Here is a 24,516-nt window from a genome sequence, read left to right as displayed (position 1 = left end):
TTAATCCAAATTTAATTGAGTACAAGGAAGTTTGATTGAATCCAAAGAAAATATCATCTACTTAACCCTCTCCTTCCTAAACCGCCCGAAACCGGCCGTAAACATTTCCCCGTCATGCACGAAGTTTAAATACCCATTTGCCCCACTGGTAGACCTATTTTTCTCCGCGATGAGGAACTGACGCAGGTTACTTTAATTAACTTACAATAACTTGAAATATATTTAAGTGATTTGTTTTAAAATTTGTATACGTTTTAAGAATATATTAATTTATTGAAAGAAGTTGGTCTTACCTTATATTGAATTTAATTCCCTCCTTCAAATCCATTTTCTTGGTGATATTGATGATAACATCCTATTTTGCAAAGAGGTAAATCGCATCCAATGCTTTTCCATTACGTTTCTATGCTCCGACCAGCAGGAGTTTTTCTTTTCTTTAAGCTGCAATAGGCGCACCCTTTTTTTCTCCCCACGATCTTTACAAAAGAGTGTTGCTGTCTCTGTGAAAATGTGCCCATCGGAAGGATTCTTTTACGTCCCACTACTATACGCGAGGAGAATTTCCTTATCATCTGCCTGTAAAGTGCTAAACGAAAATTCTTCTGTGTTACTCCATGCATAGTATTTGAGGTCATTCTATACGAGATGATCTTGTAGTAGCGCATGCGTATGTGTTATTCATAAGTAGTAATTTCATGAGAGACACACTCGAAAAAAAGCTATCAAAGTACAAATGATGATTTTTCCCTAAATAGTTTTTCATTAAATTCATTACAACTTGCGTCCCAATAAACATTTTACGATTTCTTTTATCTTTTTTCCCTAAGTACACATTTACCTGCAGAACGTAGCCATGGAAGCTTGCTAAAACCCAAACTTTAAATCCCCACTTCGTTGGCTTTCCTTGGATGTATTGTTTAATTTTATGACGTCCTTTAAAAGCAACCATCGCCTCGTCAACACTTAATTCTCTACCGGTTTATACTTTTGCTGAAAAGTTTCCATTACATCAAGAACCGGCCTAATTTTATGCAATACATCAAAACCCTCCTCTCCCTGTTTTTTTCCTGAGTTATATCACTAATATGGAAATATTTTGAAATGTTTGTCCATCTTCCAAAGGTCATACAGTCACGAACAATTGAGCAGTCAATATCTTGGCTATGCCAGTAATCCTTGCTTTCAGGCAAATCGAATATTCCCATGTATACTAGCACTCCAATGTATGCCACCATTTCATCGCACGTACCATCTACCCAGTCTTTGTCAGCCTTTCCTGAGGAATGTTGAAGATGTTCTGCATATTTGTTTGTGTTCTTGACAATGTTGTGAAAAAAAACTTCGCCCCCTAGCATATATTTTAGGAAGGAAAATTCATTTTCACCTATCGCCAAATTATGAATAGGCCCTCTCTCTTCTTTGAACTCCGACGGTTCTTCAAAAATCAGGGTGTCTCTCCAAGAGTCATGCACCTGATCATCACCTTTTAAATCACACGTGCTTGGGGTAACGTCATCCTCCAGTGGTACATCACCTGATCTGACACTATCACTGTATCCTTCTTCTCCATTCAAACAACTAGAACCATCTGAATCACTCGAAAATTCGCTTCTGTTCACTTCTTCTGCGATAGCATCCTCACTTAACCAAGCCATGGTCAGAACTGAGGGGCATTAGGTTTCTTTTCATTTGAGCTGAGCTTTGCCTCCTCGCCATATGAGATAGGAAAAGTGTGAGAGTGCCTGTGACCACCCACAAACAGAACTGAGGGGGATTAATTTTCTTTTCATTTTAGCTGACCAGCTGAGCTTCGCCTCCTTGCCATGTGAGATAGGAAAAGCGTGAGCTTGTGTGTGACCACACAGAAAGAAATATCGTCATTAGATGTGACAGTCACTCTACATAACACAGGGCAGGCCTAGGGTTTTCGTATCACACCATTTCAAAACTGGCCCTCCGAAAAATCCCATCGTAAGAGCTTAAACAACTTCTCAGTTAATGTGCCACGCTGGAACAAAGCACCTTATTGTCTCGGGATTTTGGCTTATGGTGACGACGTTCTGCTTCTTCTTAATGAAACGAGAGATAGGAAGGATGCTTGTGCTAGCAAAGATAAACACTCTCAAGATAAAACAGATGCCTATGAAGCTCAAAAGGCTGCCCCAAACAGAGCAGACCAAGCCGGGCGGATTCGGCCGGTTTATGGAGGAGCGACTTAAATGGCGGCGGCCGGTTTCGGCCGGGTTAGGACGGAGCGGAGAATGAGGCATTTAAACTTCAATAGGGAGAGGGTTAAACAGTAATTATATAGGGTTGAATTCATTATCACGATTACCATCAACTACGGATGACGGTTATTGAAGTGAGCACGCAAATTATATTAGCTATCTGCTCGGCTTACGCACGTTAAATACTTTACTTCGCCAATTACAGGCAGGGGCCGTATGTTTCAGCCAAAGAGTATGTACTCTGTTGTTTCAGCGGACTGGGAACGAACAGACAATAATAGTGAACGGACAGTCAACAGGCAAGGGCCGGTTCATAGTCCGTTTCACGGTACAGGGTACGAACAGAAAACAGTGAACAGCTAGTGAACAGGTTCTCAACAAGGAAGGAAAGATAGCGTGGTGCTGCTACCTACCTATAGAAGATATAACCAATAACCGATACCGTTATCCGGACAGTTTACGAGCGTCAACTGCGTTGTGGTGAAGTTGTTGGTTGCGGAGAAAACAGTTATTTATTTGATTATTATTTAACCTGTGCCCGCAGTGACGAATTAAGTAATTCGTGCATCCATTCAGTGATAGTGAAAGTCGTGAAGTGCTATTTGTTCTTGAGTGTTTATTTAATAATTTATTGTGTCTCTTAAGTTTTTGAGCAAGTACTGAGATTTGTATTGTATTTGTATTATGCGTATGTGCGTTACGTCGCCAATAAGAACCGACAAACATTGTCAGAGGACTGTCTTTCTTGTAGGTTTGTTTGTGAGAAGTGAAATCATCCTGTTCATAAATATTCTTTAAAGGCGTGTTTCTCTTTTAAAATCACACGTATTATATTGACATAGTGCAGAATCCGAGTTGTATTAATTTAAGGAAGTACATATTTCTTCGATGAAGGCATGTGAAATATTTGTTGGTGTAGTGGTTGTTCTGTTAATGATGACAAAGCTTGCTTTTCTGCAACTATTCAAGATTTTTATAACTAATGGAATATGTGGAAAAGCACAATAAAAGTTTTTCTTGCAATCATTCAAATGAATTTCAACTTTGAATTCTATGTTTACATAAATTATCTCTTGTCTATTATGTCCAACTTAGCAACAGCGAACAGTTAAGGAACAAAGTATGCGCATAGGGAGAGAACAGACAAATAACCGTCTTCCCACATTGTCACAGACAAGGAACAGACAAGGCGTTCCAATTTACATTCTACGAACAGTCGCCTGCCTGTTCTCTCTTGGTCAAGGAACAGGGAACAAACAACCTAAGAAAACAGGCAATGAACTGACAGCGCACAGTCCCCTACCTGTTCATTGTCTGTGGTCCAACAGGTAAGGAACAGAGAATGCCGCTTTCTTAACAGGGAGGGTACAGACAAGTAACCGTTTTCTCACAGACAAGGAACAGACAAGGCGTTCCAATTTACATTCTACGAACAGTCGCCTGCCTGTTCTCTCTTGGTCAGGGAACAGGGAACGAACAGCCAACTGACAGACAATGAACAGACTTTATTGTTACAGAAATCGACAGGGAATCACAAAATACTTCTCAATTGTAGTTAAGTTGTAAAAAATTCTTAAATTGTATTTCCAATAAAAATATAAATTACAAAAGAATCGAAAATACATTACAGTCGGATCCGGATTTAAGGTCTTCGTATTTAACGTTTTTCCGCATTTAGCGTTTATTTTTTTGGGTCCCGATTCATTCCCTATTAGGACAATGTAAAAATTATCCGTATTTAGTGTTTCCGCATTTTGCGTTTTTCCGCATTTATGGTCGTAAAAATTTGTCCCGCTCAAGATTTTTTTGCCCGATTTAACGTTTTTTCATGACGGTTCATCCAAATCTTCAAATTTATGCTCATCAACAAGAACAGTCTCATGAAAGTTTACCAAGAGCCAATAGAATCTACCGGGGAACGCTTCTTCAACTGCTTTCTTCCGCGAGCGCAGCGCTGCGACCTTCAACTCGCAAGTTGGGTGATTTGTCTTCTCGTAACGTTTCGCTCCCCTTCTGATCCAAACACCAGGCGCTTTTTGTATCAGATCCGATCTAATGGAGCAAAGTCATTCCTTAATATCCTCGAACTACCTTATCCTTCACTTCTTGAACTTGACTTCGATGATACGTGACGACTGATGACACGAGTTATCCTCCGAGGGCCGCTACAATAATGGTTTTCTCGTAATGTTTTCAATTGATGGCCCCTTTCAACCTCCCTACGGGCAGTCGATTATTAGCCCAATATTTTTTCAGTCGGCTACTTTCTCTGTTAAAAAGAGGAGGCCCAATATCAATTGCGCAGTTCACTAGAAGATTCTTTCTATAATCCATGGTCAGTTTCCACGGAGGAACAGCGACAGAACAGAGGAAGTGTTTCCCCTGTCATGACCGTGAGTGAGAGCATTCTTTCCCTACGGAACAACATTATTTTACATCGTAATTTATATATCCCAGAGCCAATTTATCGACATGCGGCTGATATCGCTGTTGATTCAAAAATATTTATCTGGTGCCAATTAATGTCAAAAGAGAATGACAATCGGAGTTTTGACGAACTATCACGGTCCATGACTCTAAATAAATCGCTCATGCTGGAAAAAAATCACTGCATACTCACGGTAGAATAGATGAGCGCGGAAAAATACGAAAATCCGGCAGGTATCCCTTGGTGGTTGACTTCGACATCATAACCCTGACGAAATTGCCAAACTCCAGAGGCACTGACAATTTTTGGATGAAATCCAGTTCTGTTGAAGATTAAACCTTTTCACTTAACAGAGTTTAGCTAATCGTTATTCAAGGTCCAACCAAATTTTATTAAAAGCTGCCGAGAAACAAGGCGAGTCGGAGTCAAGGTGATCAGCGCGCCGCGTAAGCAACTTCTACCGGCTCCATTCGACCTGCATAAGGCCGCGGATATATTACAAGGAATCTGGTCTTATCATCGAGTTGAATCACCATCGACTTGTATAACGCATACTAAAATAAGATTCTACTTTTTTGGATGACCTCGAAATCCAAAATGTGCGCATAGGAGGCTTTTTAAAGGCTCATAAATCCCTTGTTTCGCCGAGGCAACAGAAAACGTTAAGTTGGCAAAATTCCAGAAAACCTCCCTTTTACTAGATATTCGGTAGCTGAGAATTTGGGATTAGCGATCTTCTGCTGTCCCTTTATTTCACTCATTCCTCATGATTTTTCGAGAACCTACTTACACCTTTTCTTATTATATTAGAAATGCTATAGTCACCTACATGTCACTTTTACAGAAAAAATTCTAAATTTCGAGACCACTGAAATATGCATAAAAATGGAATCACTAATGTCCATAATAATAATGTGTGGGAATGCTTTTAAGTTGATGTTTATTAGAATTTTCTTAAAATATTTCATTAAAACAATTGTCATCCTCTCATTACTTATTTTTACTAGGTAAGTACTCATTTTTTTAGCTGATTCCTGAAAAGTATTATCCAACCTTCACAGGACAGAGAACATTTCATTAAAGAATTTTTGGCTGCATTCAGCACCTTTTAGTTACTTAAAATAATATTTTTTATTCATAAAAAGCCATTCCAATCATTACAGACCCTAAAACCTGAAAAAAATGGCAGGTCCTCATTTAGTGTTTTTCCGCATTTAGTGTTTTAAATTTTGTCCCCCCTGAAAAACCTTAAATCAGGATTCTACTGTATTCAAATACATACATGTATTTTAAATAATGTCGTCCTCTTATGGTAGGAATTCTGTGATGCTAGATGTAACATTTAAAGGTCCATTGTCATCAGAAATTCCTGGTGTTCAGACGGTGGATTTCATATAGACGATCCTGACCCCATACAATAGCCAAATACAGCAGCCAAAAACAGGTGTATTCAAGATTGGGTGAAAATTATGCGTTTAGAGTGTATGAAAGTATGTGGTATCACATGGTTTGTACAGCATGTTATGCATAGTGATTTCAAGCAAATTCTGTCCCGGACCTTTACTTGGTTATCTGTATACACGAACATACGTATCTGCTTTGTGGTATAAGCCAGAATTAACATTTATCAACTCAGTGTCAGATGTTATTCACCTTTTTGTGCCAGAAAAGTTTTTAAATGCTCCTCTTATGGTTAAGTTAGACTTTCATATATACAGTAGAAACCTGGTTAAACAAGTGCTCTTAATCCCTCGGAAATTCCTCGCAAAACTGAGTGCTCGTTGTAACCAAAGGAGTTGAATAAACCCACCCAAGTCTCATAATTGCTCGCATTTACAGTTTTTCTTTTGTTTCAGCGGTATTATACAATGTTACACTGGTAGAAAGTCATTATCAGGCACAATATTATTGAGTATCAACATATTTAAAGAAGGAAACGGGATTTTCATTTTTATAAAATAATAATTCCCCCAGTTTCGGTGATTTTATTTCCATTCTTGTATTTTTTGATCGCCAAAGAAAGCTACAAAAACAGTGTAACTAGTCCGAATCACTATGTTTGGAAAGTGGTGTAAGTTTTTGGATAATTTTGTGAATACATCTTGCCGACAAATCTGTTTTGTTGAGTTTTCGATTGTTTACATCAGTCAGTTGAGAAAAATGGCTGAAAGATTCAGTGAAATACATCATGATTCGGTGATGGAAGATATTTCTCGCAAAGACATTTTTCCCCATTGGAAATGTAGTCAGCTTTCGTCTTTAACATCACACCATTTATGGGCAGTCCTGCAGACCTTTGTTGACAAAACCACATTAACATTGCAGATTCCATATGTTGCCCTTGCCGTAAATATTTTTGGCTGTTAGGTGTTCCTAGTTTGTTCACTAATGCACAAATTGTATCTTTGTTTAATATTGTGAACTAGGTAAATGACGAGATACCAAACCGTCTCCAGATATCAGTCTTTAAAGTCCAGCTACTTTGGCGCTCGTCAAATAATTTTTACGTAATGTCCAAATGTTTACGTTTCCCGAATGTGATGCACTTGCGCAAACCACCTAACACTTCCACGCCCCTGAGACTGAGTACACTCCGCCCCTCCAAGCAAATAAACTCCACCCCTTGCACACATCCCAAGTATCCCTTGCTGTGTGATTGGGTGCATCCAGTCGACGGGATGGAAGAAGTTTTTCTATCGCTCTCCTCTGCTGAATGCTGAGGCCCCATAAATTAATTCTGCCTTGGATCGTGCTCAAAGGATCGGGTGCATTGAGTTCACTTTCCCTCTATGCAGTCTGGCCGCAGATAATTGTTCGGGGTAGGGGATAACGTTGCCAGGTAAGAAAGGGAAACACCCACGTTACATGTAAACAAAATGATTCTGTGAAGAAAGTAGGCGGAAGGAATGACGACCTCGACGGACCCAAAGGAACCATCCGTTGGTGTTTGGTTTTGCAGGCTTGTTTCTTGGCTCCGCATGCATGTGACAACGTTGAATGACTAGGCGAGGGTGTGAGGTGCATTGTGGGGGCAGTGATTGCCTGTCTACAAACCATGCTCGCACAGAGTTCTCCGCTCCTCCTTTTGGGCTATCATCGGACCTCTATCTGTGCACCGAACAACTCTCGCCGCCCACACTGTAGTCCGAGGGTTTTTTGGATAGTGATTGCATTGATATAAATTTGTTACTTATGTACAAAATCTTCAGTTCCTCTGAAAAAAATAACCCTGGGCGGTTTACATACCTACAATGAAAGCACCGCATGGGAATGGATTAGGGAAGAAGCATATGCTGCGTCGTAAAAATAGGAGGAGAATATTTTTTTGACAAAGGAGTCTGTACATGGGAGCTTTTAATCATCACCAAGAGATTCAAAAGATCTGGTGTAGTAAATAGCATTTTTAATTGTGCTCGCACAGTACATAGCCCTTGAGGGTAACCAGCATCTAAGTTAAGCCATTCGTTTAAACAAATTTTAGGGATTGCACAGAAATGCGACACAGTTCTGATGATATGATGCTGAACTTTGAATTATAATGAATTTTGGAGAAAATGAAGAAGAGATAACGAAGATTCACGATGATTGGTCGCTAGGAAGAGTATTTCTGCTATCAGCAGAGTAATTCTGCTCTTACAAATTTTTTACAATTGATTACTCGGCGGTGCCTCGCTCGCTAACCTTTGGCTGACTGTCATTTAACCATCTTGGTAATAATAGTGATTTTCCTACGTGGCAATAGCTGACGATGTCTTGATCAAACTACATTCCTATCCATAAATGAAACATCGAAATATACAATGCCGGATAGCATGCAGCGACAGGTAACGTTGCTGTAGCTTTCCATAAGTCGAAAGTCAATGTAAGGGCGCCGATCTAACTACGACAATGCACTTTCAACTTCATTACCTGACACGGGAAAAGATGGAGGGGGTTTCACTACAATGTAAGTTCCCACACTTAAGACAAAGCCATTAGTAATATTATAGAGACGAAGCCAGCCAAGGAAGATGGGGGAACTAACTCCCTCTCTCTCTCGCTGTCATCTTTCTCCCATTCCCCTTTCATTGATAGCTGGGCGTAACAAAAGAAGAACGTAAAATGGGAGTGAGCGGAGTGTACTCAAAATCGTAAATCACTAAAATGCTTGGACATAACTGGGTTTAGGTGTAGTAGATCTGACACTCATCCTGTATTTTCTGTTTAATAAACAGATAATACAAAACATAATAGATAATGATTGCTCAGCAGTGCATCGCCCTCAAGAAATATCTGTCTTAATACTGAGCGTACGCTGTGGAAGGAATTCTTTGACCTCAATAAATCCAATTTTTTTTAAACGTAAAACATAGGCCGTTTGGTGGTTCAAAGGCTATCAATCGCTAAAATGCAATTCTCGTAAAATGCCATACTCGCTAAACCGGGCTTCCACTGTAGCTAACTATTCTTTATAAATATTTTGAATATAAACATTATTAGTGAATCTCTCTTTTAGACTCCCTTGGAAAGATATCAATTTCTTCTCCTTGTTCTGCCTTTGTCAGGTATCTATCCACCCTAACGATACAATTAACTGTCAATAATGGAATGCGTAAGATGGTGAGAAAGACAATTAGTTTCATTGCCCAATCAGTACTTTTGGTAGAATGTAAAAAGATAGTAAAATATGTTACAGCCATGGAATTCAGTAACATATTTAAGCATCAAACATGGAGAAAAAAGGAAGAGTTAACGATTTGAGGTGTATTTATGTGCAATTAAGCTAAGTGGTCATAATATAATACATAAAATATCATGACGTGAAAACCTAATGTCATCAAATGAAATCACCGTAGATATAGCATTCTGTTTTCATTCCTTCGAATGTGATGGATATATGCCTCCGTAGACTTTCTCCGTAAGAGTACAAAGTCTTTCCCCTTTGATTAGTAGGTAATTACATTACATACAAATAAGTAATTTTTAGAAAGTTGGAGCCAAATTTGTGTTTCCCAAAATCATCTGTTCAGACCTTGAAGCGAAACTCAGGGTAAAATTTATATTAACCCAGTTAGAAGTTAATATTATCACAAATAATTTAATAAGAAAATAAACAGCGGATGTAGCATTATTTAAAAATTTCTTTTTAACTTTTCCATTTGCAGAAACAGATTTTTTGCATATCCATATAACACAAAGCAAAAGAAAGTTTCAAGCAAATGCTTAACCCTCGGCCGCAGAAAGGAATTTCCAAATACACAAACACGTGCCAAAAACAATTTGTCTTTACAAAATACATACATCCAGAAAAACTTCAATTATTACATTTTAATAACTTCTTCTGCTATATTTTAATTTTTAAGGAAACATTTTAATATGCATCACATATATGATACATTGTGTTAACAGATAACTTTATAATTAAATGGAAATGTATCACAGATTTGGCAATTGTTCACAAAAGGTTTTCATTTCACAGACTCATAGAAAACTTCTCATTGGTTCCCGTAACTTTACTAATCACATAAATGGATATCACTAGGGTAAATCCTTCTGCTTGTTTCTCATGTGGGCAGTTGACTTCCTTCAACAAAATTACAAGCTGATCACCTTTGACACCCAATGACTGCTTTGAGAACCAAATAGTACAACAATGGGGTGTATCATGTCCAATGTGTTGGAGAGGAAGAATTGTGCCCTTCAGAAATAGTGACTGGTAATGAATGCAGTGTATCATACACTTATGATACAAAATGCATTAAGGATTAAATTAACTTTGAACCATTGCAAAATTACAAACAGATGACAGACCCGTGAATCGACAGCAAAGCTGTACCATCGCATCCTTTTCACCAAATGCAAATGTTCGAATGAGCACGAAATCCACGCAACATGAACGCACAATCCCAAATGAACGGCCAGAGGAAACAAATGGCCTCCGCAAAATGAATGCCCTCGGGAAATGAATGGCTTCAGAAAAATGAACACCCGTTCAAAATATCAGGGCGTTCAAACCATTCATCAGTTAAGATGTTCGTTTTCGTGGACGGAGGGGATTGGAAGAGAAGGGAGGGGAAGGGCTCGGTCGTCTATGACGCACTTCGACAGCCTTGGATGGTCTGCGTCGTAACTGCCATCTGTTGTAGCCACCACGCACTAGCTGGAGTAAGCTCCAGTTCAAAATACCTCTTGGTGAGCATACCTGTTGGACTGAATACGCAGCAATTTTGCAGCGTATACACGAACAGGGAGTTGTAGAGAACTGTTCATTTTGAAACCGGTTCATTTCAGTGAACAGTTCTTTTTGGCAGTTTGGTTCTTTTTGACTCATCTCTCTTGCAAAGTACAGATCCAACAGTTGGTGATTCATGTGGAGGAATTTATTGAATTTGATGCATATGATGCAGCTTGAGTCAATGGAGATCAGCTGCATCCCAGGCCACGCAAAAACATAAGGTTGTGGGGTGGCAGTCATCAAAAGTCCAATATCAAAACAATACTCACACTCCACCCATTCCTGAATCTATGCAACAAATTGTTCTTGCGTGGTGCATGGCATCACACAAAGAGCCCCCTCCCTGCCATTCCCATTTGTCTGTTGCGTTGTTTTCACATTTAGAAACAGCATTATAAGCACACCACCAACTGCAACTGGCTGGCCATTTCACCCTCTCAAGGGAAACCTTCTCAGCCAAAATCTCATCATCTTTAAAACAACTCTATCATCTTGGAAGAAGTGGTACAAGTCACAAGTTGAGCACCTGGGTTTCACATAACGTTGAGAGACTCATTTCAAGAGACCAAAGCAAACGCCACAGAATAGAAAAGACATCATTTATATCACAGGATCATGAGAGAAACTTGAAGAGTAAATACTACACATGTGGCATGAAGACAATGTGCAGAGAGAGATAGAGAGAGACAAGGGCTTCACAATCGCAGTGCCTCCCTCACCTCACACTGCGCTGCTGGTCACGAGGTTCCAGGCTTGCACACGCTGGTCTTCCCCACCACTGACCACCACCGATCCATCTGCCGAGATGGCCACGCAAGACACTGCGCCTGCAATATATACAACCACTCTGCATTTGAGCATTCCAGGTGATGCAATCACAGCTATAGTGAGTGGACCAATGCATTGCTTGAGAAGTTTAATGTGGATAGCAGATTTTCCAATTCAGATCCATGCATTTAGGAATTCACAAATTAATTTAATACAAAGAGTGGCAATTATGAAAAGATTATTTCGAAATAAGTTGATTACATAGCCCTCCCTTTAAATTGGCCCACAGAAACTGAGTGAAACATGGTAGATAGGAAACCTTATTATGCACCAACTTGGCCAGAGAGCCTTGTAATGGTGAGACATAAACGGTGAGTCCAAATGTGAGTCTAAAGGGAGGAAAAGCCCAAAAGAAAACACTCTGACATGCTGAAGCTCACTGCACTCCACCCATCCGCTAATCTTAATTCCAATTGGGCTTTTGCTCGAATGGAGTTTGATTCCAGCTTTGTTGGCTCACTTGCACCAGCATCCGTCCTCATCGGCTCTTATTGCAATGTAGGCAATGAGCAGAAAGCAAAAAAAAAAAACCATGAAAGGAAATCATTTACAGAAATTAAGAAAGTTAGTACACCAAGTACAGATCCTTGCAGTAGACCAGCAGAATTATATCTACATTCACAGGAATCGCCTTTCACTCTCACACATTGATGTTTCTGTACTGGTTAAGGACACACTGTTTGTTTTCCTAATTTTTTCAGGAGAGCAGCCTTCAGATTTTTAAAATTTAACCAGTAATTACTAGAAGGTTAGGTAACAAGTTCACAAAATTTTCATATCACAGTGCTATTGGTATAGTAACCTAACCTTCCAGTAAATATTGGTCAAATAAAAAAAATAGCAAACCTGCTCTCCTGAAAAATTAAGCAATGGACATAATGTCCTTTATCGAAGAGGTACTTATGGAATAGATAGTAGTGTGGTCTAGGACTTAAGGAATGGAAGAGATACGTAACTGATGGAATAATTCAAAAGTTACACGTCATACTACAAATATTTTGTTTTTTTTAAATAATACTTTAAGTGGCCCAATGAAATTCACAATTTTAAGCCTATTTTTTACATTGTCTACTTGTGTTTTATCATTGAATTGCAAGGCACTCCCTTCATGTCATCCTAGCTTACTGAGAGTGAGTTTTTACCCTTGGATGTACACCCCATCACAGCCTATCTCAGCTTGATAAAAATGTGTATTTTATTTTCACTTTCTTGAGCAATTTTGCTTATCAAACGTTTTGCTGATGCACAAAGGTTTTTCTGTTTAATGGTGTATGGCACTCGTTTAAATTGAGTAGATTAGAATACTCCATGTGCATATATTATTGCTTAAATTATCCCTGGTCAATAATATCATAAATTTAGGGCAATGGGTGGGCCACTGGAAGAATGCCTCTCAATAAACATCAATTATTTTGCCGTTAAGATAACACCAATTACAGAGAAAAATAACATCAACTTTGTAAAAATCTATCACCACTTTTGGCCATAAAATAACCCCACCTTTTGCATGTTGCTATCAATAAGATATGCCACTCTCTGTAACCATCCGTATGGCAGATGGTTCAATGCCGCAGGAAGACACTCCATGACAGAAATTGCTCTCGCACGATGTATCAGAGTGGAAAGAACAGCTCTGCTTGTGAGAGGGATGACTATGGCCATTGAGGTACAGATCTGTGTTTGTGGGTTCCCGGTAGACATTATGACGCAGTTTTCCATTTTTTTTAATGGACGAGGACATCAAGGAAGGCAATCCTGTTATTCACCTCTATCTCCATTGTGAACTGGATGTCCAGGTGCTGGTTGTTCATACAGTCCAAAAAAGCATGAATAGCAACCAGCCAATGAGGCCGTATGAAAAAGGCATCAGCCATATCTCAGGAAACACACGGGACGAAACGAAGGAGCAGATGAAAGGGTTTTTTCTTCAAAATCCTGCATATTAAAGTTAGCAGTGGCTGGTGACAAAGGGGATCCCATCGCAACTCCATCGGCCATTTTGTAGAAGCTACAGTTGTATTTGAAAAAAGTGGAAGTAAGCGTATGATGGAATAGCATTACTGTCCCACCTTCAAATTTCTCCTCCAGAAGTTTGAACGCATCAGTGCGTGGAACCAGTGGCTGATCTATGGGGGAAGGGGGGTTAGCTAAGGGGGCCATTGGGTATCTAATTTACACTAGAAAGAATGGTAATTTTTTTCCGACCCCCAATAAGAGATGCTACTATCACCCCAACAAGTACGCACCTTGATGCGCGGCAGTCTGCGTATGCACCATCTCCACTCTCTCCACGTCCCACACAAAGAGGGTGCCGTGTGCACCCCCAAGCAGCAGCCATTGTCCCTTAGAGTCCCATGCCAAGCACCTGCAAAAATACATGCATTCACGCTGTACAACAGAGAGCTGTGACGGGTACTTCAAAATTACACCATAATCGAATTAAATTGTAAAAGTATTATCGGTTGATGGGAGCTCAGGGTGCTCAACAACAATTGGAAACGTTCCTTGATTACAATCAGCTCCAACGACAACATTTTCAGAGGTCAATGCACAGAAAAAAGGTAGGGATGGATGGAACCAGGACTTTTTTCTGATCCTTGATTTCAGATATCAGATCATTAGATATTTTTGGATCCAAATGGTTTTTTAATTGCACATTATAAAATGAAGTTATTATTCAAGATTCTTCAGGGTAAATACAATATAAGGAATGCTATTTTGATTGTCACGCACATTTTAATACATACCGCATTTGCACGAATCTAAGATGAACACGATTCTAAGACCTTTTTTGGAACCTTTTTTGGAACTCCACCATGGGAAAAAAATTTTTCTAGGGATACACGATCAATGCGGGGATGTTTGGCTAGGTTGCCTATGTCCCAGGAAACGCAGGATTTTTGGTGCGTAATGACTGGAATAATGGTACTTTATCGAGACACTTAGGTCTTATCGTTGATTCGACTAATTGTTTCTTCGGAGGGGCCATGGTCCGAAGACGAATAAAATTAAACTAGTGAAAATGAAACCTGACTTTATTAAAATACTATGGGTAGAAAAAAATACATAAAAAGTATACTAAAATATCCAGAGAAGATATCCCTTCATCAGTAACTCTGACAAGTGAGACTTATGGCATAACTCGTAAATTGATGACTGATAATACCCAGATATCCTGTTTTCGGAAAAAAGTGCCGCATTAACTGCTGAGAAGCTCAGCTACGAGGATATCAAGATTCGCCAAAAATCACCATCATATTTTTCCAACTAGTTCCTGGCTTAAATATGCTTAAATAACGTTAGAAATATGTCGTGTTTGGTCTCGTTCTTTGTTGAATTTGAATTGCAAATATTTCAGCCTAATAAAAGTAAAATACCAATTGCCAAAATTCATTGTTAGATACCTTTTGGGCTAATAGGTGATTGCATGCAGCGGTTGACCTCCAGAAACTGGGAACTTTGAAGGAGTTAGGCTGAAAAAGGCCAGTGGGTGAGAAAAGGGGGGGGTGAAAGGCGTTTCTATTGTTCTCGTGCAACTTGATATTTTTTTCGAAGCTAAGGTCTTCGTAATACGATCCCTGCGCTAGCTGGGACCTTTTGTTTGATTTTGGAGAAGAGGAAAGCGTCAGAGGGGGGAGGCGAGTGCGAATGGAGGTGGATAGCGGATCTTGGGAAATGCGCTTATGTTACTATCCCACGGCTTTGAGCTTCTCCCAATGGTAGTTTCATTTCGTGGGGAAGATTTAATCTATATGCCTGTCGTTATTGGCCAAAAATTGTATTTCTTTCGTCTCATTTTCGTCAAAAGATGGATGCGGGAAAATTATACGTCGGGACCATGATCTTCAAATGATCAATGTGGGAATACGATACTTCGGAGATGCAGGAAAGAATTACGTTGTCTATATGGAACTTTATTTGGGACCAGAAATGGCGAACGATGAATGCGGGAAAATGATCAATACGGGTACGATAGATCGGGGTTCCACTGAATAACTTTTCTTTTGAAAGTGGCAGTGTAATAACTTCTTTTCTCTGCCATCGTAATACTCTGAAAGGCACGGAATCACAACTGAATCGATCTCTCTAATCAGAGGCAAATCATGTTGCCTTCTTACCGTAGCTCTGAGAAAAATGCAACGACTTTGTAGCGGTTTATTCCGTGACGGCATTGAGGCTTTAACGTTACACTTTAGGTATATTGTAACCAATCACACGAACATTTTGTGAGTCGATCGAGCTTTAACTTGAATGGAGCCGAACCCAGTGTAAAGCAGGCAATCTGGCGGACACGGCAGAAGTGCACCCAGCGACCGATCAACACGCACCGAATCTTTGCCTGCAGCCCAAAAATGGAAAAACTTTTTTTTTACTTGAACGCAAAATTAAATATGCTAAATTACTGTTAAGCTATTTTTGACGTTGATTTTTCGTTGTATAGCTATCAGGTGGCAAACTCAGGTGTCAATAATTTTTCCGACATAAATTATGCAACCCGATTGACGTCGAGAATTTTGCATCCGATTGTAAGACAAACCCTCTTTTCTGCCAGAGTTAGGAGGGAAAAAAACCTCGTCTTAGATTCGTGCAAATATGGTATTTTCAAATTTTCCTCACACATGTTTCCCCTGAATTTTATCACTTGTGTTCCAGTCACAGATGCTTCAGCTGTGGTGAGGCAGATTTTTCACTTCCTCAAGACAGTTTCACGCCATGGTGCATGGTGCACATACCACACATTGAGTTCTACCTATTGAAATAGAAATGTTTCCATACTTTGGAAGACATTTTTTAAATATAGTTTATCATTAAATTAAATCGCAACTGCGCAATCTGCAACACAATTAAGAGTGATATAGACATCGACTGCTATGAACTTAAACAGTGGGGGACGACCACTTGGTGCGCGGTTGGGGAGCAGAAGCACATAGAGGAGAAGTAATAGGGATGGAATGAGTTCCCTCTGTCTTGCTAGGAACGACGACAGGGGACCAACACGTTCCATCTTGCAACTTTGGAATGTCATAGGCGTCAGGGCAAAACCAGGTGTGCTACGTGACATAAGCGGTTTGCGTTTCCAGTCTGTCTCGTCTTGTGTGAGTGTGCTCATGCAATACTTGTTTCTTTGAAAATTGTTCTGTTTGGATAGGTATGAGTATTGGTATAGCCTTGTTGTAACTTAGAAAGCTTTGTACCAATTAATTAGAGCTAAAAAAAACAAATACTGCCAGAAAAACATTGTGTTTGGTTGCATTCTTTTTTGAATCTCTTGCATGTCATCCCATTGCCGAAAGCTGTCGTTAGGCACCTTTGCGTCCAATAGGTGGCCCACATATCAGGTGCCCCCAGAAATGGGGTGAATTTGAAGCATGTAGACTACAAATGGTCAGTTGGTGAGATGGGGAAGGGATGAGTAATGCTTCCATTGTTCTCATGTAACTTGATATTTTCCTTCGAAGACAATGATTAACGGTCTGTTTGGTCTCGGAGAGTAAAAAAAGAAAGGTCAGAGGCATAAGCCGAGGGCGGGGGTTGTTGGTTTTTTAGTGAAATCTGCAACATGGTCACTTTTGATTGACACTTTCCACTCTTATGGGGCACTACATTCACTGAAGCAATAATTTAAAATTTTGGATCGAGATCCAATGTCTTCTGCGACTTTGGATCCAATGTATCCAGTGAAGGGCAATATCTGCGGATATTTGGATACAATGTATCCAATCCCGACCATCCCTAGAAAAAAGTTTTTACTCATCAGCCTTACTTTACGAATAAAAGTACCATGGCAGCAATGCAAATTCATTGACCACATTGCACACTAGATTCCATCACGAAAATCCATTCAATAGAGTGCAATCGGATTGAGGTGGATCACATCATCCCATGACAATGCACTCACTGATGAGAGAGGTCAATTGACGTACCTCAACGCCTCGTCCATGGCTCGGCAGTACACCTGCATTCTGGTACTCAAATCAAAAACACGAAAGTACGAGTCCATGCCACACGACACGAGGCGTGCTCCATCAGCACTGAATCTGACGGCCGTGACACCGCTGGGCGAGTGACCTGCAGAGGAGATGTGTGCAATGGGTCAATAACAACACAAGGATCAGCCTCTCGGCAAATGCAACAACTACCGTATATCTCCGAATATAGTCCCCCCTTTTTTTCCAAAAATGGCCGCGGAAAAGTAAGGGGGGGGACTATAATCGAGTGTAATCCAGTTTAGCATACTAAAGGTGACCATAAAGTAATAAATAATGGCATAATGGCTAATGTTCTCGTAGTCTTTCTATTTGAGTATATTTATGAGGATTATAATCGGAGATATTAGTAAATACTGCCACGTTTTACCGGAAATTAAGACAATTTTTACCACAAATGTTGTACAGATATGATTATTCCGATTCAAATAGCATATCGAATATGCGTTTTCACGGAATCCATCGGGTAGCCGCTAATTTTTCTTGGAAAAGTATTGTTAGAATAATTCAATCGACACTGATCACTTAATGATGCAAAACAGTAAATAATTAAAATGAAAACTAAACACACACTATCTTTACATTAATCGAACACTAGAATTGAATCAATAGTATATGTACCCGTCGCTCATTTAATAACTACACGATTTAAATAATTGCGAAAAATAAACAGATAAAGTGAACCTTTCGTGACGATTTAGCATTTCATTGCGTCCGTAGCTACTATACGTCCATGTGCCCGTGCGGTTCGTGTTTACAACCACTGCCTTTACCGCCTTCGCAGGACAAGAATGTGCAATAGGTGATGCATTTGTTTCTGAAAAGGCGCAATAATCGACGACTTTAAACCAGAAGCGCCGGCATTACTGCATTTGATCGAAATACAGCGACTCAGCATCGAAAGTGTAATTAATTTATTGAGGAATATCTTCAATTCGTCAGGGTAAGTAGGATCGATAAATTACGTCGCATAATGTTTCGCAATTATTTCCGCGATATTTTCTTTATTAAAAATAATTTTACGTTCAACAGTGAGGTGATGGATCAAGTAGAAAGATGAGGATCAATCCTGCCGCAGATTAGAGGCCTTCAAAGACGGAGTTTCGATGCCAATTTAAAAATAGCCGTTGCAGAATACGCCGTAAATCATAGTATTCACAGCGCTTGCAAAGCGCTAATACATCGCGGAAGTCATTTCGGGGGTCTCGATGCGGCAGATTCAAAGAATTAGAGGAAAATATCGTCGAATTTGTGAGCAAATGCAGAGCAGAAGCTCTTTGTGTAACTTATGCAATGATTCGCGACGAGGCATTGAAAATTGATATAATTTTTTTTCAGTTTTAATGTTTGTTGGAAAAAGTTTATTTCTTAATTTTATTACTTTGATATTTGTAAGTCCTGTAGTTTAATTGTTTTGCTTAGCAGGCATTTGATAGCAATATTTTTATAATATTTATAATTTATTTAACACAATTTTATTTAGATTTCCTAAATTCTTCAGGTCACTTGGATTTGTGATGACTTGATGGGTGTGTTACACTGGATCTAAGGAAGTTTCAGGGCCAAATGCAATACTGTTTATGGGCTTTAAGTTAAAGCTTATATATTGACATTGTCTGTAGTCATTTGGAAATCAAAAATATTAATAATTTGTGAAGGTTTAAAAAATACAATAGCCTTGGATACTTAAAAAAATTTCTCATTTCTTCATTACATCTGGTTAAGGAACTATAAATTACTGATACATGCAATGGATCACAACATGTTTTAGGTATAGTTATTTTGTTGTGATGGAAAATATGTGAACAGATTTGTTCTTAATCTTCACAGAAAATAATAGTTTTTACCGAATCTAGAATCTTAACTTGCTAACCACAGAAAAATTGCCTTCCTTTACATTTTAAAATTTTTCCCAAACCTGAGGTCTCAAAATTGGGGGGGGGGACTATATTCGGAGATATACGGTAAATATGCAAACCAACGGTTGAAATGCCACAATCAGTGCAGCAGACAAATGCCACATCATAAGCAATTATTTTCAAAACATGAATATAGTACACTACTGTTAATACAAACAATGTTATTGCAAAGTTCTCATTTTTACAAAGCAAATTGTTGGTCTCGATGAAAAGGATAAAACAATCCACAGTAAAAGAAACCTTATTGCAAAATTTACATACTAATATACGTCATAATCATTGTGCTACATTTGAGTTCTCCTAATGCAGTGTGATCAAGAACTTCAATTGTAGTTCTTTTTTCAGTATGCATGCAATATCATAAAATAAGCTTCATTCCTGTGGAATCATGGTGATTGATCCACTCATTACAGCTCGTAAATTAAGAGCGGCATGTCCTCTTCTTCAAACATTTGATTTATTTGAACTTTCAGAGATATGAACATTCAATGACGACGGCCAGTGCGACACAGTGTGGAGTAAAGGAACTCGCACTTTCGGCACACTCTGAAAAAAGTGTCAATTAACGGATTCGCTGTGCCTGTGATAAGAAATAATACAAGGATCAGAAGACAAAAAATAAATTTAGTTATGCACCATAGGACTCTTCCATGAATATTATGATCATTTTCTCTGACCTTCATTCTATGTCGCTGGTATCATCCAGAGGAATTTTCCTCGTCATTGGTCATAAAGTCGTGACTCACATCCAAATTATTAGTAATGCAGCACTTCTTGAAACCTTCTTTTCATCACCAAGTCTTCAGGAATCAACTTCCAAGAACTAATGATCCACTGGCATATTTGCGTTAGACCTGGTTTTTTTTATTCGTCCTGTTGGTGTTGTTTACAGCCAGTGTCTGCCTGCCATCATCCACTAAGTGTAATGCCTCTTCATGTTAGCCATGATTGATGGCTCTCATACTTGATTGGAGAACCACAATTGACAAATCAAAAGACATCTAGAGGCTGCAAAACTGAAGTCATCTCCCAGGAATAATTACTTGGTCAGTTTTACAACTGTTCAGCCTGTTGGCCAGTGATTGGTAGAGACGGATAAGAGGTACGCTAACCCTCTATGCGACAAATCAGACACCTCTTCACTTCACACGACCACCTTCAGCCAGACCTGAATTTTGCTAACGATAGGAGAGATACGTACGTCATAAGAGGGATAGCACTTTCTTTGCTGCGTTTCTACTCACAGCATTTGATAAATTTTTAGCTAACGTGCGGCCGGTGATTGTTGCGTGATCAATGTTTCCGTCTAAAATTCCTTATCTATAGACTGTGGATTTGACGAAATTTAGACCGTGAAAAAAACTGTGAATTTTACAATTTAGTTAGTGTGAGAGCCCTTGAAAGGAAAGAGCTATTTCTCTTCATACATTTGAAGAGAAGGCACTCAGAAACTGACGTCCTTCCAATGGAAAAGCCATTCCATTTATAAAACCCACAAACTCATCCCTCACTTGCCCTAAACTGATAATGGCTCATCTTCATCTCTCTGGCCATCTCAAGCGCATTAAAAACACACATTTCCGTCGACACTGCGTAGCCAAATTGTTGTCTATCCCTGGTGTAATGCGTCAGCCTTTGTTCCACTATGGGGTGGCTGGCAGAAGGATCTTCTTCCCCTATTTGTTGTCTGGAGCAATGCAATGCACCCTCGTCCTTCCTCCATCGTCTCACACATGCTTCCGGCACATCCAACCGCCTGAGCGCTCTTTCCCTGCTTGCTCTCTCTTTCCATCTTTCATCACTCTTAGTTTTTCTGCACCCGTAAAAGAGTGCAACTTTTTGCCCTTACTCATCATTAGAACAGCACTGACTGATGGTAGATTATGCACTGATAATTCTCCGTGAAAATTCGTAAATTGCCAAAGAAGTCAAAAAAGAATGAGAAATTGGAAATCCAGGCACCTGCCTCATGGCCAATCACTGTCCTTTATTTGCACCCCACACACTCATACCAGGAGACTTTTGTCTACCCCTGGCCTTGGACGTTTGTAAACAGTGTTGGGTCGTTTACCTCCCCCTCGAATAGCAGATTTCTCGAATTCGAATATTGAATTATTGCTCGAATATTCGAATACCTCGAATACTAAATGATGAATGCTAGATTATTTCACTCGGTTGCATATGCAGCAGGCAACACAAGATTTTGGGGAGTAATTTTGATTTCCTTTAAATGATTCGAACAGGAATTCAGCTGATTAATGAATATTTTAATTTTATGGAAACAATTGGGCATATAATTAATTCAACTAACATCGCTTTGCCCCCACTCCTGCTGCCAAGTGCTAGCTGACAATCTGAGGCATTTTGCAAAATACAAGCTCTTTTCCACCGGATTTTCTTCAATTATTTTCAGTCCATCTTTCGGAGTTCTCATGAGATAAGAAGATGAATTGGAATTGCTATCAGGGAGAAAACAAATATTCTGAGAAAATATCCGTTCGTCTGTGACTGTAACAATAAATATTTATAGCACCACTCATAAATTGTAACTTGATATATGCTTTCGGAAAAAAATACCTCATCAACTTCGGAGAAGCTCTGCTGCTCATATCGAGTTTCGCCAGAATGCTAAGTCTCAGTCATATTTTGACATTTATTTCTTTGCGTAAAATGCTTAAATAAACTCAGAAATACGTCGTGTTTGGTCTTATTCTTTTCGAAATTACGCGAACATTACTAATATTTCAATTCAATAAAGGTGTAACATCAATTGACGAAAGTCATTCTTAGACACCTTTTGTGCTAATAGATGACTCATGCAGCGGTTGACCTCTACAGAAATGGGGAACTTCGAAGCTGGTAGGAAAAAAATGTCAGTGGGGGAGAAAAGGGAGGGCCCGAAACACGTTTCTATTGTTCTCGTGTAACTTGGTATTTTTTCGAAGCTAAGGTCTTCGTAATATGATCCCTGCGCGAGCTGTGACCTTTTTTTTTATTTCGAAGAAGAGGAAAGCCTCAGAAGGGGGGCTAGTGTTGAATGGAGAGCGATACCGGATCTTGGGAAATGCGCTAATGTAAGTATCCCACGCTACTCACACAGCTGTTGACCTCCAGAAATGGGGAACTTCGAAGCAGGTAGCCAGAAAAAGGTCAGTGGGTGAGAAAATGGGGGAGGGCGTGAAACACATTTTTATTGTTCTCGTAACTCGATATTTTTTTCGGAGCGGGGGTCTTTGTAATGCGATCCCTGCGCGATTTGGGAACTTTTGTTTGATTTTGGAGAAGAGGAAAGCGTCAGAGTGGTTGAGGCAAGTGCTGAATGGAGGGGGATAGCGGATCGTGGGAAATGCCTTATGGTTGCTATCCCACGGCACTGAGGTTCTCCTGGTGGGGGGAATCGAGGATTTTCGGATTGTTTCACCCGACCATTTTCGGTTCCCCTTGTCAAACTCTTTTCACCGCTAAAATCCACAAATTTGATGTAATTCGTCAACTTACGTAAAACGGCGCTGCGAGCACTAAATGACTACAGATCTCCACATTTTTCTGAGTCAACTACCAACGACGTACGTGCGACAGTGTGTGACGCGAAATTCAAAGTATTCGAGGTATTCGAGGCAGTACTTTTCGCATAACTATTCGAAACCTCGAATATCGAAAACTTTCTAATGTTCGAGGTATTCGAGTATTCGCGGATACTATTCGCACATCTCTAGTTTTTATATGACTGACTCACGCAGAAAACCAAGGCCACTCCCTTGGACTTGCGACCGTGGAAGGGGAGGGGGGGAAGATAAGAAATTTACGTATGAGACGCACCCCCATTATCGGCTGCAATTTCTGGGAAAAAAGGTGCGCCTCTTACACATATTTATAGAGTATTCCTTGAGAAGGCAACGTGACTCCACCAATTTTACGGCAAGATTGACAGAATGCACCAACAATTTTGAGAGTTCACACGACAGTAATTCCAGCTCCAAAGGCTGATGTTCAGACAAACAAAGCATATAAGGTTATGTAGCAGGAAATGCAATTGTTTTCAAAGCAAACTGAATGAATAGGCACATCTTGAGAGCATCAATACCATAACACACCTTCGAGCCGGCACTGCACAGCAAACGTGACCAACGACCAGAGAAGCACGTCACCGTCTTCTGTCCCAGAAGCAAGCAGCGCTGCCCTCCTAAAAGAATTCAAAGTGAGACAACCTCTAGAGCCAACCACATCCTGTGCTTCATGCATTTTTTTAGACATAACGATTCTTCAACATCTAGATAGTGGCTTGAGACCAACATGAAACAGATAATTTTTCTTTTGAAGGCATTTGTGATACAAGAATTACTTGGACTATGAATTACTCAACTTGTTAAGGATAGAGTTACCCAGCATGAAATATGTCTTCTAAATCACAAGCAGTCTGCAATGTTGCTTATGCACGACAATATCAATTTCATTTGATCGACCATCTAGATAGCAAAAAAAATCAACTCAAAAACATCTTCTCCATATTCTTCCTTAGCACTTACGCTTGTATGCTCATTTACCAATGGCTAAGGACTATATTTTTTGCCTAAACATTAATTTCACCTACAGTAATATTTATCTCATTTAATAGAAAATTTAATTAGCAAACAAATCACCTTAAGTGATTGGTTCTTGTCATCGGTAAAAGGTTGCTTGTCCTTCTTTAGCTCTTAAATTTGCAGAGACTTCAAAGGCTGAAGATTATTTTTTGGCTGAATGACATTTAACATAAATTAATTTCATTCATTCAATTCATTCAAGTGGGAAAAAATATTCATATCCCAATTGGTTATTGGGATTGCTTCTTGCCTCTGCGTCCTTCTCTCGCCCTACAATCCTACAATAAACTCTCAATCGTTCGGACGTATCCTCTCCAATATATGTTTAC

General features: G+C 39.5%; 1 protein-coding gene across 1 annotated transcript in view; it reads right to left on the bottom strand.

The window, feature by feature from the left end:
• Nucleotides 1–9,758: 9,758 nt before the first annotated feature.
• The window catches only part of LOC124155329 (protein FAN-like), a 117,792-nt gene continuing 103,034 nt past the window's right edge, over nt 9,759–24,516 (bottom strand). Inside the window, exons 14-17 of the mRNA XM_046529056.1 lie at nt 23,699–23,787; nt 17,623–17,767; nt 13,945–14,063; nt 9,759–11,697 (exon numbers count right to left, since the gene is read on the bottom strand). Of these exons, the coding sequence (XP_046385012.1) occupies nt 11,591–11,697; nt 13,945–14,063; nt 17,623–17,767; nt 23,699–23,787 (460 nt within the window). The 3' untranslated portion in view covers nt 9,759–11,590. The remainder of the gene's footprint in view (nt 11,698–13,944; nt 14,064–17,622; nt 17,768–23,698; nt 23,788–24,516) is intronic.

Source organism: Ischnura elegans, chromosome 3 (genome assembly GCF_921293095.1).
Source record: "Ischnura elegans chromosome 3, ioIscEleg1.1, whole genome shotgun sequence".
Lineage (NCBI taxonomy): Eukaryota > Metazoa > Arthropoda > Insecta > Odonata > Coenagrionidae > Ischnura > Ischnura elegans.
The sequence above is the reverse complement of the archived record's forward strand: the minus strand, read 5'-3'. Positions and strand labels throughout refer to the sequence as shown.